Source organism: Dermacentor andersoni, chromosome 10, assembly GCF_023375885.2.
Source record: "Dermacentor andersoni chromosome 10, qqDerAnde1_hic_scaffold, whole genome shotgun sequence".
Classification (NCBI taxonomy): Eukaryota; Metazoa; Arthropoda; class Arachnida; order Ixodida; family Ixodidae; genus Dermacentor; species Dermacentor andersoni.
This window is the reverse complement of record NC_092823.1, coordinates 96,597,802-96,616,463: the sequence shown is the minus strand read 5'-3', so window position 1 is coordinate 96,616,463 and position 18,662 is coordinate 96,597,802. Positions and strand designations below refer to the sequence as shown.

Sequence of the window (18,662 nt, the reverse complement as noted above, 5' to 3'; positions counted from 1 at the left end):
AACAAAACTACCACCCTTCCTTCGCATAGCTATCTATCTGCTAATTTGCTATCGCAATCGGTGCTTCACCTTTAGGGCAAAACTAAGACCTTTCAAAACACGTTTTGAGATCTACACTCGCGTCCTCGAAACTTGTGGTTACGTGTTCAGTTGGCATTTATGCTTTAGACATTTTCCCCATAGCGTTCACACGTTGAACAAATAAGTGAGGGAAATGTAGGGAGCTGGAAATTGTTAAATATATTGTTTAGAAATGCGATGAGAACTTTTACAGTGAAGCTGAAAACATTATGCAATTATTTATAAATGGATGAAATTAGTTCTGAAGAGCTAGCTAATCATTTACAATTGAAAGAAAAATTGACCAGTAAGCACAAGGCGCCTCCTAAAGGCTCACTGACACTAGGCCAACCCGACACCAATTTCGGTCTACCGACTATCGGCGAGAGCGTTTTTTTACCTTTGTGTCGGCGCCTCTGTGGCACTGCACCGAAGCTGAGCTCTCCACCGACCATTGGCAGACTATTGGCGTTGGCATAGTGTGACAGAGGCGTCGACGCGAAGGAAAAAAACGCTGTGGTCGTCAGTCAGCAGACCGAAATCGGTGTCGGGTCTGCCAGTGGGAGTGAGCATTATCAAAACACCGTTGGTTTAATCGTTATTTCTCGTAGTACTTTTGTAAGCAGCTTGACCCGCGTTAGCCACACAGGGTTTATGTATGTGAACCATGAGTTTAATTAGATGGCTCGGACAAACAACAAATATTTCTTCTGTATTAAACAAGAAAGGCAAATGACGATGAACTCAAGATACTCTCCGTATATTTAATCGTGGCCCCATCTAGACAAGGCAGATCCTTCATATTTTCGAAAAAGATAAATATCTTTAATTCTTCGGCAAGTCTGACCAAATCTTGTTTCTCGGATTCTAGTTATTTGTGCCACACACACCGTATGGTTGCAGCGGTTGTGGCGTAGGCTCTCAGATATTTTCGGCCACTTCAGTTTGTGACCCTGCATCTCGACCGACATGCGTGACTGCTCTCACGTGTGTGTCTTTCTCTTTCGCCAACATTGGAATGCGCACTCCCCGCCGAGAGCTGGCACCAGGATTTCTTTCTCAACAGGTGGGTGCCACAACCAGTGAGCCACTAGGGTGGGCAAAAAGCTTACATGTTGAAAAACATGCTAAGTTATGAAAACTAAGATATGTTTTGCTTTAAACTTGATAAAATGTGCCAAGGTAAAAATGCAGTGACTAATACGCTGTGCCCTACGTCACTTGTTTTTCCAGCAATATTCGTCGAACAAATGGAGAGCTGCATGTGCGTAATTGAGAACTCTTTCTAAATAGCAGCTCCTACGCTTGAAACTTCCTCGGTCTCTGAACTTTTATTCTACGGTTACAGCTGGTATGAACTTATGAATTATCAGGAGATCTTCGTTGACGCATGTGGTGACGTCGTTAATGGCTGGTGAAGTTTTGTGTCACTCAAGCACCTCCACATATAAATTGCAGGCAGGATTGCCTGGTTCGCTAGATCTGCCTTCGCAGCGACTTGACGATGCAGGTAGCACTGTTGTTTTCTCTCTTTTGCGCAGCCGTCGCTACAAATGAGAGTGGCGCCTTAGCGGAGAAAAAGAAGCCTCTTTGGGCGAATGAAACATTGCTTGGAAGCTATCAAGATGCCTGGAAAGTAAGTGGTTTCACTTTATTCGCCAAAACATAAAAAAATATTGCCTAATTGTGGATTTGTTATGCTAAAGGGGACTACATTTTTGGTATCAGCATGCGGATATGAAAAATGCATTCCAGATAAAATACCCTAGTTCTTCCTATTACAATATTTGAACACTTTTTTTCAGCGTCCTTCTGGGTTGTCAGTGCACGTTTGCTATGTCACTAGCAAAATGATAAATGATGCTTTCAATGTGTTTGTTGAAAACGTTCTGTAAACGCTGTCACAGTGCTATCAGTTTAAATATTGGGGTCTTGTAACGTACAACTATTCCAATATGGTTTTCTTCCAACATCCTGACATCAAATTTGCGTAACCGCCGACGCAAGCATCGGGCGGACACCCGCAGGGTTGTGTGAGCAGACCAATCAAATGCTGTCCTCGTTTATAGGCGGTCACCTTTGCTTGCTTTAAAACGACTAACATTGCCTACACTGAGCGAGCTGTCTTAACTAATTGGCTGAAAAGAGGCGAGGAGCACGCTTAAGTTGAGGGGGATTCAATGGGGCTGAGGCGATGCACTGAAAATCGACAGCTGGATGAAGAGGGTGGTGCCGGCGTCTGCGATTGGTCCACTTTCTCTTACTTATCTCGAGGTGGCTGGTCGAAAATAGCGGCGGCATGCAACGGAAGGCTAAGAATGCCGCTAAAACGGATTATTGGCAATGAAGAGTTGGCAGAGCGAGGTCATGAACGTATCGAAAGTTCTAGAAAACGTTACACGGCCACGCAAAAAGGTTTATTGTACGCAAATAAACTCAAGATCTCCTGCAGAAGCGAGTAGCGAGTGCCTCAGCGATCGGCGGCAGATATTTTGTTCTCCTTTCGGAACGGGGTCACCTGAGGCTACTCAGAAGAATATTCAGTTTTTTTTTGGCCTATTAATGCACCTTTAACGCGTGCGCGTCACTTTGACGCGGTGATATTTCGCGGTTTTGTAACGTCGCGTGATAGGTAGGTGATGTGGGTGTAGCCTAAAGTATTTGACCAATACTCGTTGACTAATCGTGGAAAGGCGTCGAATCAGAAAGAAATATTTTTCTTTTCTTCGGTCCAGTCATGCATAATCAGTGTGCACACGTCATATCAGACGGCGAGCTATCGCTGTTTTCGTGACTTCGCGTGGCAGACAGGTGAAGTTGGGGTGCTCCAAAAGAGTTTTTAACCAATCGTGCAGGGCTGACTGCAGAATTGGAATAGAAAAGCTTGGAATAGATTTACGTTAAAGCGCCCCTAATGTTGTAACTCCATTGCTAACACCTTTCAGCAAAAATAACGCGCATTTTAGTTGAGAGTAGTTCAACACGTTTTCACGGTGAAATCTTTCGCTTAGCTAGAGCCTGCTGATAAATTAAATGGTATCAAAACTCTTATGCCGAGACATTTCACATAGTGTGGATTTGAGTATCAAGGAAAATTTCTTAAGTTTGGAAATTGGCCATGTTTCAGCTGTCTATGCGAGAATGCCGAGAAGGGCATATCTTCTTGCGGAGCGTTTCCTTCGCCGCTGAGTAATCGGTACTCTAAATGCAGAATGTGAAATCAATGCGGTAGAGCACCAATAAAGTATCTGTCCCTAATATTTATTCAAAATCAATGAGATACTAGAGCAGGAATTATTTTGTAAGAAACGCAAAATGATTCGGCAGTCGGCAATATATATTTGTGAGAAATCTTAAGCAAGATACAACCCTATTATTTCAACGGCACTCTTGTGCTGTTATTACGTTTTTCAGAGCATTGGACAAGCAGAGAACGTGACGTATGTACTCGCCAAGGCAACATACGAAAATGACACAGGATCCTGGGGTCAGCAATTCAAGTGCCTGAGTGTGAAAGAAACAAACAAGAATGAACAAGCTCACACAGTCCTGTCTGTTTTCACGTTCAAAAATGCGTCTAGCGGGAGTGGATAGTGAGTATCTGTTCCTTTCACGCGATTTGCCGAAAACACTGAGTTACATATTTGGTTTTATAGTGTAATTAAAACATTGTTTGGCGTCATCTTCCATCTTATATATATATATATTTATATATATATATATATATATATATATATATATATATATATATATATATATATATATATATATATATATACCTGGCTAAAGATGTTTACAATTATTATTTTCTCTGCAATGCTTATTGCTCAAAATAAGGCCACTTAGCAAGGTGTCTCTGTACAAATTGTTTAAAATGGAGGCATGTCCTAAACTATGTCTTCAAGGTCAGCATTTCCTATATTAAAACACTTCATTCCCTATGCTCCTCGAGTTATCAAAACAGCAGAGGCGTTCGCTTTTAATAGACTACTTTTGGGAATATCCAGCATATTACTTACCTGGCACTGCAGCAACGGAAGCTTATCTCAAAGATTTATTTTTCTTTTACTAATACGGTGCTCATAGACGTTAAGATAAAAAGGAAAATAAGGCCCCGTTGCAGAGCTTGTCAACGATACCTACAACTCAATATCCGTCAAATATTATTGAACTTCCCGCTTCGTAGCTATGGCTAAATTATAGCGTTGCGAAAGCTTTACAGATGTTGTAGAGTTCTGATGATAACCAAGGCTCTTAAGAGGTGCCACTTTCAATGACGATAGAAGAACCTCCGCCACCCCTTAAGCTGTGTATACATTATGTTTTAAATGTGAAAGAAATACTCTAGTAATTCATATATAGATGGTATGGTACCAGAGCAGGGCCGTTATGAAAGATAAGCTTTCTCCTTTTGAAGAGACTGAAGCAAGGTTTGGGTGCGGGCTTGTCGGTATTGAAGCTGGTATCGATTGATACTTTGAAGAGAGACTGTTTTATTGTATTCTCTCTGAAATATTCATGTAGCAGCAAATTATATGCTGCGTTCTGCGAGGATTTGAGTTGCTTGTGTTTTTCTTACTCACAGCTCCGGATCAAAACCGGCAATAAAAACACGGATACACTCGAAGAAATATTCCCGCGTAAATATGTCTCAGATCAATAAGGTAAAACCAAGAGAAACCATTAACCATTTAGGCAACCGTGGCTCCATCGTTCTCTCCAACATGTTACTGATTCGTGCATTTTAAGTCTGGGAACAGTCTTCACTAGGGAAAAAAAATTTGCACTTCAGATCCTCTTATTATTCCTACTCGTTTAGTATCAAGGGCCTTGGATATAGTCTTTAAACCCTAAAGTTACAAAGAGAATGTCTGCTCAAATGCAATCGTTCTACGTCCTAACTTTAGCTAAACTTTTGTTTCACATCCTACGCCTTCTCCGTGAATGGCGCTTTTTCAAATGTCAGAGATGATGTTATGCATATAGCAATACACCAGAAAGTCCACAGTAAGATGACGCCGCAGTAGCTTAACTGGTGAAGTACCGCGATTGCCCCGCTGAGCAAATAGATTCCGCCTCAACCTGGCAGTAACTTCTTCACAATTCTTTCCCTTTGCAAATATTATTCTGCATTTCAAAACCACATGTTTTTTACTTCCCTGCACTTTCTAAGGCGTTGTTGCGTATTTCCTGGAGTGACCTCAGCTTCATTGTGGCTTTTGAAACTGAAACAGACGTATTTTTCAAGATGTCATGCGTCATGCGCTGCGATCTCATATTAAACATGAAAATATTGAATGTCCCCCGTTATTTATGGTGCAAGATAAAGCAGTTTGGCACAATGATCGAAACTCAACGCAAAAAGCAATTTCTTGGAAATCGAACGAAAAACGCTGCTTCCGCTCTCGCAGAGTCGACGTCTGTTCTTAGAGCCCTCTCTTCGACGCAATGCATGCGAGACGTGTTATGGGGGGCATAGTTTCCAGCAGGTGGCCGTAATTACTGCCATCCTAATCTCGGCCAGTTTCCTGCAGAAGCTTTGCGGTTCGAGGACATGGAGAGAAAAAGGATGAAATCTTTTTGTCTTGCTTCGTCAAAAAACAGAGTTTAGCAATGCACAGCTCCACGTAGTCGTACAGTGCGCATGATCAGCAATACATACGGATATTACTCAACTGAGAATTTAATGCTCAATTTGAATATTTTTGAAAAAAAATATCAATGCTAACTAGGAAAAACTGTTTGCTTTCCCTTTGCCAAATGCCACTCATGTAAGAGTAATAGTGTTGTAAGAAAGCAATATGCGCATTTCCTGGATATTACACTGTATTTGTACAAAACATAAACATAAAGACCGTCATAGTGGAAAAAATGATAAAGATATACTTAGAGACAAAATTATTTGAACTATTTTATTTGCAATGAAGGCTTTGTTATTGGCGATGGTGCGACCAATAAATCAAATCTAAGAACACAAAACACAGTAGGCATGCGTATTGCCCTTTGAGAAAGAGTAGACTTTGACAGCTTGGATAACATGGCAATAAATGATTTATTTCTGGAGACGCGCGACAACACCCCTCCACCGACTTCAGCATGTAGACCTGCGCACACGGCAAAGCTCGCGAGTGACAGCACATCCAACTCATGAGTTTATTGGGAGCATTGTGATGAACGCGCGAACTTTGAGCAAGAAAAGGTACGACAAACTGAAACGGCATTTATTTGATTTCAACGTTCTAAATACCCAAACTATGTATTTGGTTTCTCTAATGAATATCGCAATTAAATGATATACTTCACGCCATACAGGAGTCGAGTCGATGTTTCTTGTGCCGTCGAGAAATTCCTTGGATAACAGAGCCGGCGTACTTCACAAATGCAGAAGTGGTACGAATACACATGAGAATACGTATACACTGATAGGGTGTATACGTGCTAGGGTGTGTTGATCCAAACCTGGCGTAGAAATAAATTTCGTGGAACCGATTTTAGCGGATTTCAACGTGGTGAATATGCAACTGAATAGGAATCCGTTTTGAGTAAGTTTAGCCCCTTCGACTACTTATCTTCTTTTAGACCCCTACATTAGGAGATCGGCGGTTATTTGTCCTACCCACCAGTGGTAGAAATGCGATCATGTAAAATGTAAAATCTGTGAACCTGTTAACATGACCAACGCCTGCAGTAAGCTTACAATCTTTTACATTGTTTTATACAGCGTGATTCAAACCTCAGTCGCGGGCCAGTCCTAGAGGTATTACAAAGCCGCGCCAATGAATATACATAACTTCTTTCCTTGAGCTCAGTTATTGTTGCACACTTTAAAAAATATACTCTGAGTATATTTTCGGCCAACGGCATGCGTTGTCGTTGCTTTCTTTGATAACATCTGTTTGTGGGCTGCCGTTTTCAAAATTTAAAGAAATAGTGTCGACAAGAATGTAAGACCTGGTATGAGCATCTTAAGCGATAGAATGGTATGGGGATATATAACCCGCATACAGGGCATGTTATATAGCAGGGAGTGACATATAACATACATATACCCAGATATATGCGTAACCTCACGCGCACGCCAACGACGAGGGTAAAAAATTTGGCTTGGGCTGTCCATATAATTGCTATTAGTGTTGTGTTTTTGCGTCATGCCCTATTTAGCGCACTTCTTCCGCCATAGAAACATCTGCCTTATATTTCCTATTCGCAGTTACACTGTTAACGAAACAGTGGAGGCCACATACACCCATGGCTACAACCAGACAAGGAACGCAATTCATTACAAAGTTGAAAGTAAGTACATGCAACTATTCCATGGGACAGCAGCGGAACTGTCTCTTAACTCAGTACATGCAACTATTCCATAGGACAGCAGCGCATCTATCTCTTCACTATAACGCATGAAAAATGAATGTGGTGTGCTAGCTCTTCAGTCTTTTTTAATGAAGGGAACAATGAGACCTTGTGTAATTCGCACAATAAGAATATGGTTTTTTTCTCAAAACGTTTCAAATTGATATTCCCAGTACCAGATGTTTGTCCATATCTATGACTGTTTCGGTATAGGATGTTTCAGGAAGGGAAATGAGACTGTCACAAGAAAGGACACACTATTACTCCTATATGACACTCTATGTGCTTTTAACGTTTTATTGCGAAGCAATACTACTTTAGGTCGCACTCCAGCCCGTTCCGTGGCGAGGCGGTGGTAGGCACCATTGACCTTTAGCGTGACCTCGCTGCGTGACGTCACACCACGTGACCTAGAGTGACGTCACACCAGCTGTGTAAAAACGGGGCCCGATCTCACGCCGTCGCGAGGCGAGGTGGTAGCCACCAACGGCGGCCTAACTCCCGCTCCTCTCACCAGGGGCGCTACGGTCAGTGTGACGTCACACCAGCTGTGTAAAAACGGGGCCCCATCTCACGCCGTCGCGAGGCGAGGCGGTAGCCACCAACGGCGGCCTAACTCCCGCTCCTCTCACTAGGGGCGCGGCGCGGCGCCCGAGTCATCCTCGCGTGTCGCGGCATCAGCAGCGGCCTCCTCGCAGCCGCCGACGTTCGGCGGGTGTCGAGCATCGAGAACGTCGTCATGCGCTACTTGGACCTCTCGTCCTTCAGCTCGATACGGGCGTTCGCCAACGGCGTGCTCAAGTCCGAGATGCAGCTGGACGTGCTGGTGCTTAGATGATTCACTGTAAGCCGTAACACTAGCATAACCCAAGACTACCACCAGCCATACTACCAGCTGATCCGAGAATAACACACTATTGCTTCGCAATCACCAGGCTTAACCAAGCTAAGCCACGGCCGTTTTCTTTTTGCATAGAAACCTTAAATAGTATTGTTCTGTTAGAATGAATCGAGTTAAAGCATTTTGCTTTTATTTGACAAGCTTTTGAATTATATATAGCTTTACTTACACTTATATATTGGTTTCGTGCTTTTCAGAACCAGAAAACTTAACAGACACACTCATCTTTTCTGATGGAAAAACGTGCGACGTGTTCTACGTGCCTTACCAAAACGATGGTATGCAGTTATAATATTTTTAGTTTTTCTGAAAACGGGCGATTGTTTTTTGAATATGCACGGTATAAGTGAGTGTTTTCTCGCTGATTTTAAAAGCACCCGAGCTAAGATAAGCACTGGTTATTATCTATAGACTAGAAGAGTGCTCCTGCTTTGGGAATATCGATCTCCGCGCGAAATAGCTGGGTAATTGGGAAAGGTACAAGAGAAAATTGAGGAAAGAGAAAGAAAAAGCAAATGAGCAAACAATAGGACATATTACGTTTTCTGTCTCTTGATATATATATATATATATATATATATATATATATATATATAGTTGTAGAAACGAAGGAGCACACTTACGAAAATTGCATTATTGGATTTTATCATTAATCATCGTGCTTAAAATATACATACTGCTGCACTTTTTCTGTTATTATTTGCAAGTGTACACGTGCATGCACTGCTGATTATGCCCACGTGCGCATGCCCATAAAAGCGGGTGCGCACTTGTATCTGTGTTTATTCTGACGAAGGCCGTGCCACGGCCGGAACGTGCTCCTTCGTTTCTTCAACTACCTATGCACCGGGCCTACAGAACTTCTCCTTGTATTGTATATATATATATATATATATATATATATATATATATATATATATATATGTGAGTGTGTGTGCGCGTGTACATATATATAAAGATAGATATATAAATATGGTTCCATAAACAGATCAATACGCTTATTTGTTTAGTACATGACGTAGAATTTCATTTGTATAACACTCGGGGAAAAAGTTTTATTAGAGCTTAACTTCATGGCTACTATATCAATTGCTGTAGAAATGCTTATGGCGATAATTTGTGGACTCTTTCTCTTTTCAGGGTGTGAGCTCTGGGTCGAAAAAAGTCACGCGAGCCAGATCCCGGACTGCTGCTTGTTCGTGTTCAATGTGTTCTGTGCGAACGGAAAGACAATTTACGATAAATACAATGCAACAGAATGCGCTCCTCAGGGAAGCTCGTGATTTGTCTCACCGACACTTTTAAAAAGCTCACTTTCTGTAGCACGCTATATGAACTTAGGTTTAATAAAAGCGTATTAGATTGCAGTTGCATTTACATTGCATTATTTCGCAAAGGGGATCAAGCCGGTGCAGTATGTGGATGTAATAACCTTAAGGGAGTCTTGAAGACTTCTCTGAATAATGAGACGACGCTTTCACAAATAACGGAATGCATGCCACCATTCTGATGCCACAAATATTTTTGACTACTTTTTGAAGTCAGCGTACGAAATCATTGGGTGGTTTTCAACCACCTAAATCTTGTGATCGCTTTCGGTTGTTGGGGCGCTTCTTGTGGTACCTTTTGCAGTACGTAATAAAATGGTTGAGGTATTGGCTAGTTCCACCTGAAGGTCCAAAGACCTCTTGATAGCAGAAACAGAAGCCCAATACCAATGACAACTGTTCCACGGGCCAGTAGAAATAGTCGAGGATTGCCCTCCTGGCTTAGAGCTTCCGAGGCTGCGTCGGCTACTACACAAAGTGTTATGTTAGGTGCCGCATCAACACATTACACGTTGCAGAATCCACGAATTTCGAAACTGCTCCATGGCTTCTCGTTCGAGGACATAAAGAACAGGGTGGCTCAGTTGGAACGCGTTGCCACGCTCAATAAATGGAACGACACAAACAAGCTGAAGAATGTGTAATTAATCCTAAAGGATGGTGTATGTACCTGGTAGGAGAACTGGGAAGAGCTGTTTGTATCGTTGAGCGAGTTGTGGGGCCACCTGAGGGAAAGCTGCATCAAAGCTGCTAGCCCCTAACCAAGTGAGTGGACCATTTATTCGCGGATCCAAATGGCAAAACAAAGTCTTACAACGTACCTTGAGAGCATGGCGCCCCTATTTCTTCGAGCTCAACCCAACATGGCAAGAGTTGAGAATCTCCGCCAGGTCAGGCGAGGGATTAAAAAACATCGATTTCCAGGCTTCGTCCGAAGTCCCCCCAGACGATGTGGCTGAGTATGGCGAAACTAGATGTAGGAAAAAAAACCTTCAGGAGCGGTTGGTTTTGCACGACTGGCCATTCAGTATCGCTACAATGATGGACCCTATTGGAGCTGGTGGAAGCAATATCGACTCCCTTAGAGGCCACATGCGCTCAGTGGTGCGCGACGAGCTGTGGTGGCTTTACGGCCATGTTGAGCCTCATCTGGAACGAAATACAGCGAGGTCTGCAAGTCCCGCTTTCCAATGACGCGAACACTACCCGGCCGCCGCAGCTCGAGCCGCTATCTTGCGTGGATCCGGTAATACATTCTGTTTTCGCTCTCAGTACGCGTCGCGACACGCTTTTATCATTGCAGCCAATCCAGCACAAAGAGGTTTGGCGCCCGCTGTTGTAGAAATGGGATGTCTTGCAATATTATGAGATTTTGCGGTTTTACGTGGAAAAAGCGCGATATTGGTTATGAGGCACGCCGTAGTGAGATAACACAGACTAATCGTGCTCACCTGCGGATTCTTTACGATGCATCCAACGCACGGTACACGACGCTTTTTGCACGCGTGTTTTTGTGTTTCGCCCACGTAAAAATGCGGTCGCTGCCGCTGGGATCTCATTCCGGGGCCCCGTGCTTCGTAACGCGACGCCGAAACCGCTCAGCAACGATGGCTGGTAGAGGCCTGGCGTACACGTGACGGGTGGCCCCTCTGCCCTCAATGCCGTTGAGCGACACCTGTAAGTTGTGAATGTTCACACTGGCATTTCGAACTGCACGGTTTGGTCATTGAGTCACCAAGGCCGAGGTCTGGCGAAAGACAAAGAGTGATAGAATAATACCTATCGGTGCAGGCCATGTCTCGGTCCCTGCGACGGAAATCCCAGTGATTTTCGACAACTCCTCGGAGCTTTCCAGTGGCAGTACAGAAAAGCCACTGGAAAGCCTTTGCCAGGAAAACTAAAACTGTAGCCGTCGGGGGCGAGCCGATGGGTCAGGCTCACATTCCTGAATGTATATCTCTCACCAGCTACCTTTTGCTTCGCGAATACTCCCGATACTTCCTCCTACAAGTACAGTACCTTTAGTGACCTCCGATAACGCACCTTCATCTCATTGTGATGGAGACCTGCAGACAGCGTGAACGAATGCACCACAGCACGCTTAGTGATCTTGCCGGGAACATAATGCCACCCTTCGTGAGGGTTGTTCTTAACTCCTTCTGACGAATATTTGCAGTGAGTACAAACAGCTTTTTCACAGCTCTGACATTGCCTTCGTCGACACCGTAGAAGATGTGCTTCATTGCTTGGACGATGTTGGTTTTGTCCTCGGGCTTCGGGCGTGGATCACGGCATTGCGGGGGCGTTCGGTACATGAACGGACTAGCACCTCCACCAGATGTCACGTGGTAGTGACGGTTAAGAAGGCAGCAAAACTGTGATTAACGAAACGAGCGTTTTACTGGGCGAACTTGTGCCCTCAAAAACAGGCTACACTCAAAGAACAACGGTAGCGGCGAACATGATCGGCGGTCGTCGAAATGTGATCAGTGGATCAAGCGCGTGGCCTTTTATACAGCAGTGGTCGAATGTTCCAGACAAATCGCTAGAACCCGCGTGTCTTCCACAAAGTTCTACATCATTCGCGTCGCGCGATGAAATCAGATAACACAAGGTTCGGCAACAACAGACAGCGGATAGAAACATCGATAACATCCCAGAAATTTCCCATACATGCAGGTGCGTCCCACGCTGTCGATAACATTTGTTAGGCGGCGAAACGTGGTCGCCCGATAAAGACAAGTACACGTGTCACTAATATATCTGATCTACACTCGTTTCTTCAATAACTCTTTTCCTCTAAAGCGGGGGCTACATGGGGCGTTTTTCTCATGCGATTATCGCGCGCCAAAAAAAAGAAAAAAAAAACGCGCTGGCGGGACGCCGGCCAAGCTACGTGAGGCGTACGAGCGGCGAACGCCGCCGCAGTGTGGCCAGACAAGGCAAAAATGTTTTGGCTACCACTAAATGAACGAACAATGCTTATATGTTGTTTGCTTGTGTTATAATTAATAAATTATGCAATAAATACCCCACTAATATGTCTATACACATTACCAGGTATGTTTAGTATTGTATCGATGTTTTTGTGGATGTTCAGCGGAGAGAGTTGGCCGGAAATGTTTCGTCTGGCGACCTTGTGCTCCGGTGCGACGGTGAGACGGCTGGCCGCTCCCGCCGAAAACAGACGGAAGTGACTCCGACAGGCACTTCCGGTAGCGTCAGACGCGTGAGCGCCGCGTCAAAATCTAGCCGGTCCTGATCGGCGGCGGCGGGCGTTTTTCTCGACGCCGGGCGTCAAATCTACGCCGTTAGGCGATAATCGCCTCAAAAACGCTCCATGTATTCCGGGCATAAGTGCGTAGTTAGGGTCTAGGTGAAATCTTTTATGAAGTGAGAGCTTAGTAGTGGTGGGTCATAGATTCTTTGGAAGAACCATATACATCTTAGGTAAGAATTTGCAAAGAAAATGGGGTACTTTTTCCGACATTCAACCATATTACATTTTTTTCGTAAAATGAGGAAACGGCGGCTCAGGGAATTAGGTTGCGGCTGTACCTTCATTGATATTTACACTTGCTTCTGCATGTCAAATTAATTCTTGTGAAATCATAAATACGTGCACCAAACTTAGTACTCTCAGACACCCCACGTCTGAGTAGGGTGCAAATGTTGAAAGCTAATATATATATATATATATATATATATATATATATATTGGCTTGAGATAGTTCATCTGTACTGTATGAAAACATTTTATTCATACTCTGTTTAAGACATTTATTTTTGTTTTTTGTTTGCTATTACGGATACGCTACGTTGCGTTCAAGAGATATACTTCAGGGTGCGAAACTTCTTTTGCCTCAATATTTAGGTTTAAAGTGGGCACAAATGTTTAAGTGTAGTTACTTTAACCACTACAACATTGTCATTTTGTTTTCGGGAGGTGGTGGTCATGCAAGCGTGACTCTCATGGCACCCACGTCCTTTGCAACTTTGTGAAGCCAGCTAGAAAAATTTTCGGGGCCTTGTGTGCAAGAAACGAAACTTACAAATGTGTGAGCGCTCCTTCCCTGGCCTTTCGTGACAAGAAAAATTCATATCTCGAGGTGCACTGGAAATCATTTGAGTGATAAACGCAGCTTTGCTTCTTTTTGAAGGTTTCTAGGCAATGCGCGTTGCTGTTTTTGTCATTAAACACTTCAGTGGATGTCTAGCACCCATCGATGCTGTGTATCTTTGTGTTCGTGTGCCCTTGTTATATTCATGATGTCCAAGTTAAGTTACCACCACCTAGCCCTAACTTCTGCATTCAGCAAAAGTACATATTAGTATGCTTTATAAAAAGCCACAGAAGCAGTACAATAGCGACCGGAAGTGACATAAATGGCAAGAATGATATGGCTCAAAACAACATTCCGAGTTTATAAACATTGACTGACAACTAATTCAGAAAGTCAGTGCACGTTCATGTTGAACTTTGCATGCGAGACAAGGGACTGAAGAGAGACCACCGGACAAAAAACCTATAAATTTAACATTTCTTTTGATGCAAGGGTTAAAAATAATATTTACAGTGCGTGTGCACCTGCGCTGCACAAGCGGCCTTTTAGAAAAAGGGCACAAGTTGCAAAGCAAATGTACAAAAACATGATGAACAGCACTTGCATCAAAAATAGAATAAATAAGTAGGAGTGATCGCTATTCCATGTCCTTGAGAGAGTATTCCTCTTTGTTATGCAATCCTAATGAGCGCTGGCTGAGGCATGTCCAATTTTTTAAAGTGGTATGCCTTAGCTATCTTGTGGATCAGTCGGTCGCCGTAGGTGAACAAAAGAGATGAACAATCTAAATCTGACGCCCATCATCAGTCGTGTCCGCGCATCGTCAAATGGAACGAGCATACTTGTCCCTTGAGCGAATTATAAGACTCTCCTAGGTAGAAGGAGATGCACAGGCCCGTCTTCCACATGTACTCTTGAAGAAAAATACACGTGATCAAAGGAACAGACTGCACTACCCATGACGCTCACGAAACAAATTAGGTGGTACCTTTAACCAAAACCTTGCGTGCCTGGAAGCCTTTCTCGATTAGCCTGTGAACTGCTGTGCATAAATATTTGCAGCGAAAAAAAGTTGGCAGCATATACACGACAGTCCAAAGTGAATTGAGGAAAGCGAACTCGCAAACGAGGTTTGCTTGGTTAAAGATACTACCAAATTTGTCTTTAGTGTGTCAGAGGCAGTGTCCTGTATTCCTGCCAGGTGTGGTCAAATGTAAACAGACATACTGGTCAGTGAATAAATGCGTGCCAAAAAATCCCCATATTTCGCTGAGAAGACCAGTATGCTCGTTCGACTTGGCCATGCATTGACGCAATAAAGCATTAGGTGTGATTAAATCCTTAATCTATTTTCACTCATGGTGCAAAACTGGCAACATAAATCAGTAAGGCAAACCACACAAATAGAACATTCGTGAGCCGCCGCCGATTATCAATGCATGATATAATGGTGTCCGTTATAGATGAGAAGGTATAGAAATTCATCTGTGCATATTGACTTTAATGACACAAATACGTTCATCGTAATTTTGTGAATTTGTATTACAACTCACATTTTGCTCCAGAATTAACTTGCGCACAATATACGCACACATGCAGTGTTACACATTCATCAGCAGCCTTACGCGTTATCAGCAGCTTCTCAAATGCAATATGCCTCAAATATTTTTCTAACTGCCTGGTGAACCTTCTTACCTGAACAACACCAAGCAGAATAAATAGAAGACTGCCCACTGTGCTGACCAAATACATGAAAAAGGGCCCAAAATAGCAGAAATATTTCTTGAGTGCTGTAGAATACCAGCATGTTATTTGATTATCACTATTAAAGTTACACCAGTAGTAAGCAGGTGTTCTGTGTGGTGCTGTTGAAATCAATTTCATTTGATGAGCGACATCGCAGTAACTACCAAGCCCTATAGCAACAGCAAGCAGACAATTTTGCACGATGAGTGAAATTGCGGGCTACTTTAATGATAGAACCTAACTAGCCTGAACTACCTACCAGCTTCCTTCGTGGTTTAATCTATATAGACATAAAGTGAAAAATAGTCAATTGTACAGTGACTCCGAACGGCTACACTGCTACTTGCTTGAATGGGGATACCTTAAAGGGCCACTCACCATGCCCCATAGCAAACTTTTGTTATACGCTGGAAGTTGTTACATGTCCCGTAGGGAGCGTTCTCGCGCAAAGAATTTTCAAATCGGCTCATTCGTCGTTTTCAAATCGCAGTCATTATTAGCCGACATAAAACTATTTCAGTGCCGCGAAACCATGACTACAGCAGGCCGGCTCCACTCCAAGCAAGATCCTCTCTCCACTAGCCCCGTCTAGCCTACGCAAGCGAAATTTCTTCCCTGCGTTCTCCCATACCGGACCTCGAGGATCGCGTGCGAAGGTGCCGCCTTCAATTTCTTTTTGCTCCTCACTTCTTTTCAGCGCTACGTACTTCTGCGGACGGCGTCGCAGGCGAGCTGTCGTCTCGTTCGCCCAGCGCAACATTTTGCCCGCTGTGCACAAGGAAACATGACTAGCGGCATAATTCAGTGCGACACGAATACTGAGGCAGAACAAGAGGATCGCCGAACATGATCACGCGCTGGAGCACGGTAGTAAATGGCATTGTTTTGGTACCTGCGCACGTGAATCCGCGATCATGGGAACAAGCAGACGAAGCGGAAGCACATCTCTCTAGCTTCGGTGCGAAGTAAAAGACAAAACAACAAAACACGCAGACATTCCGTTTGTGTGTTTTACTATTTTTCCAAACTTAAATTCGTCAATTCGAGCAACAGATCGCACACATAACAGGTGTTGTCTTGAATAATTCTCGAAGTCACGTGTCACCACGAGTGACGTCACACTGCGGACACGATTACGTAGGCGCAGGGGCACGATTACGTCACGATTCGGCTTGAATTGCGGCGGCCGCGAGGAGAATGAAAAACGGCGTTCGGTGGGAAATTTCAGATCTTTACGTGGCGTGTAGCGATGTAATACATTACAGACACGATATTTATCGCGCAGTGTATGCTCTGCGCTTGTCAGCTCAAAACGGCCAGACCACTTTAAGAAGAATATTTAAAAAGTAGACAGAAAAAAGCACGCTTACAGAAAGCTCCTCACTACTCGCACAACTCCACTACAGTGAATACAGGCTTTCTAGTATATTTTGAAGAAATTCAAGCTGATCAAATGTTTCTAAAGATCAGCAGTGGTTGTTATTCCGTGATCTCACATGGCTTCGCAGATTATCCGCTATACTTTAGTGCATAAATAAATTCTATGATGTATTTTCGATTTTCAGTAGCTTCCACCGCATGCAGGTAGCAATAGCATAACGTTCGAGATCCGGTTATGCTATTCTTAGGAAGCCGTCGCTGGGATGTGATTTTAAAGACTTGGAATTCGCTAACTTTATTGAAGCCTATCCACGACGCCTTGCACTTCTGCCCACGCTACCTCCGCCCTCACATCGTTTTAATTACCTTGATGCTGTCGTCAACATTTGGTGTAGCATGAGAAATTGTTGACACGATGTCGGAGGTACACATGCGCAGCGTGCGATGTTTCCGTACGCGTTGTAATTAATTTCCTCGGAAAGCATCAAATCTACGATTATTCATCGCTCGTATGACACAGGCTACAACCGTTTCGTCCGCATTGCTTTCGTGTTAGTGTGTAGAATGTGCGCGGGTTGAGCTCCTGTCATCGATGTCTTCTGTGCTAATAGTGCGACCCGCGAAGATTCCTAAAAAAAACTTATGTCTGCAGTGTGAATGTGTCCTATGTGGTGTGTGCCAGAAATGTACGGCAGTGTACAATGTTCTTGTAGCCAAGTATTACTGTGCATTCCAGCAAATACACGTGGTTCCTTACGCGCATTTTCATTTAATGTTTCTGCCTTATCTTTGTGTTTTACCTACATCTGCGAAAGAATCCACAATGCGCTTCCATAACGTTACTCTGTAATTTTGAGTGTTGTGCGCCTTCCTAAATAAGTGACCGTTTAAAGATGTTCTTGCTTGACAGTAAATTGTCTGTAGTGCGGTTAAAAAAATCCGGCTTTTTATTCCTCGAAAATTGACGTCACTGGTAATTTAAAAAGATCACAGCAATCCAACTATAGACATCGAACAATAAAACAAAATTATGTAAATTTGCTACAGTACGTGACTCCTACGAAGGTGAGTGAAACTCTCAGCATGTTCCGAGTGCAGAGGACCTTGCACCATGGTAAATCAAAATATGATTGTTTGCTCATTGGAGGCAGTGTATATGGTTTTCTCATTTCATTTGTTCCAAGTAAAAAAGCTTCATATGTGCATTGTTGCCTTTTCGAGTTAAGAACATATAATGAGAGATTATTCAACAGTACGCATTGCATTGTTTCGACATGAATTAGGAGCAAAATAGGTTATGTCATGCATAGTTATACCGTTCAAGTATTTATATCAGTACGGAAACTCTTATTCCTCCATCGGCAGTAGTTTGCATGTCATCAAGCAACAAAAAACCATTTCCGCGTGCGCTGAAAGAATATAAGCTCACATTATCTTGTGAGTTTGATAATCAGCTTTGCCACCTAAATATTCCGTAATTGGTATGTTTATATGCATTTGTCTGAACACTGGCAGAGAAAATGATATGAGCAACAATCTGCTCACTAAACGATGAGCTCCTATGTCACACTAATGCTAAAATAACAGATTTACTAAGCGAACGTGTTTGTCGATTTCTGAGTTACACAATTGCCAAGCCATCTCTAAGCACAGTGCTTGTGTTTACTAAATACCCTTTCTTCTCTTCACATTGTGCAATTCTTATCTAGTTTTCACATAATGTTTAGTATATTGTATGCATAAGTAAAATAACCCATGAGAAACACAAATGTTAGGCACGAGCACCGGCTTTCAGCGCATCACTGAAAGTTTATTTTATGAAAGCTAGAA

At 43.2% G+C, this 18,662-nt stretch overlaps 1 protein-coding gene across 1 annotated transcript; it reads left to right on the top strand.

The window, feature by feature from the left end:
- The first annotated feature begins 1,543 nt into the window (after window positions 1-1,543).
- Window positions 1,544-9,687, top strand: LOC126544418 (male-specific histamine-binding salivary protein-like). The gene is made up of 5 exons (XM_055062564.2): window positions 1,544-1,696; window positions 3,475-3,653; window positions 7,271-7,353; window positions 8,512-8,592; window positions 9,455-9,687. Exons 1-5 carry the CDS (start codon window positions 1,565-1,567, stop codon window positions 9,595-9,597), a joined length of 618 nt encoding a protein of 205 aa, XP_054918539.1. The 5' UTR covers window positions 1,544-1,564; the 3' UTR covers window positions 9,598-9,687.
- Window positions 9,688-18,662: the final 8,975 nt, after the last annotated feature.

What these genes read in the sequence shown, in the direction of transcription:
- LOC126544418 (XM_055062564.2), top strand. Translation starts at nt 1,565, where the DNA reads ATGCAGGTAGCACTGTTGTTTTCTCTCTTTTGCGCAGCCGTCGCTACA. An exon ending in GCGTCTAGCGGGAGTGGATA is followed by an intron (nt 3,654 to 7,270) that starts GTGAGTATCTGT and finishes TCCTATTCGCAG; the next exon opens with TTACACTGTTAACGAAACAG. An exon ending in CGTGCCTTACCAAAACGATG is followed by an intron (nt 8,593 to 9,454) that starts GTATGCAGTTAT and finishes TTCTCTTTTCAG; the next exon opens with GGTGTGAGCTCTGGGTCGAA.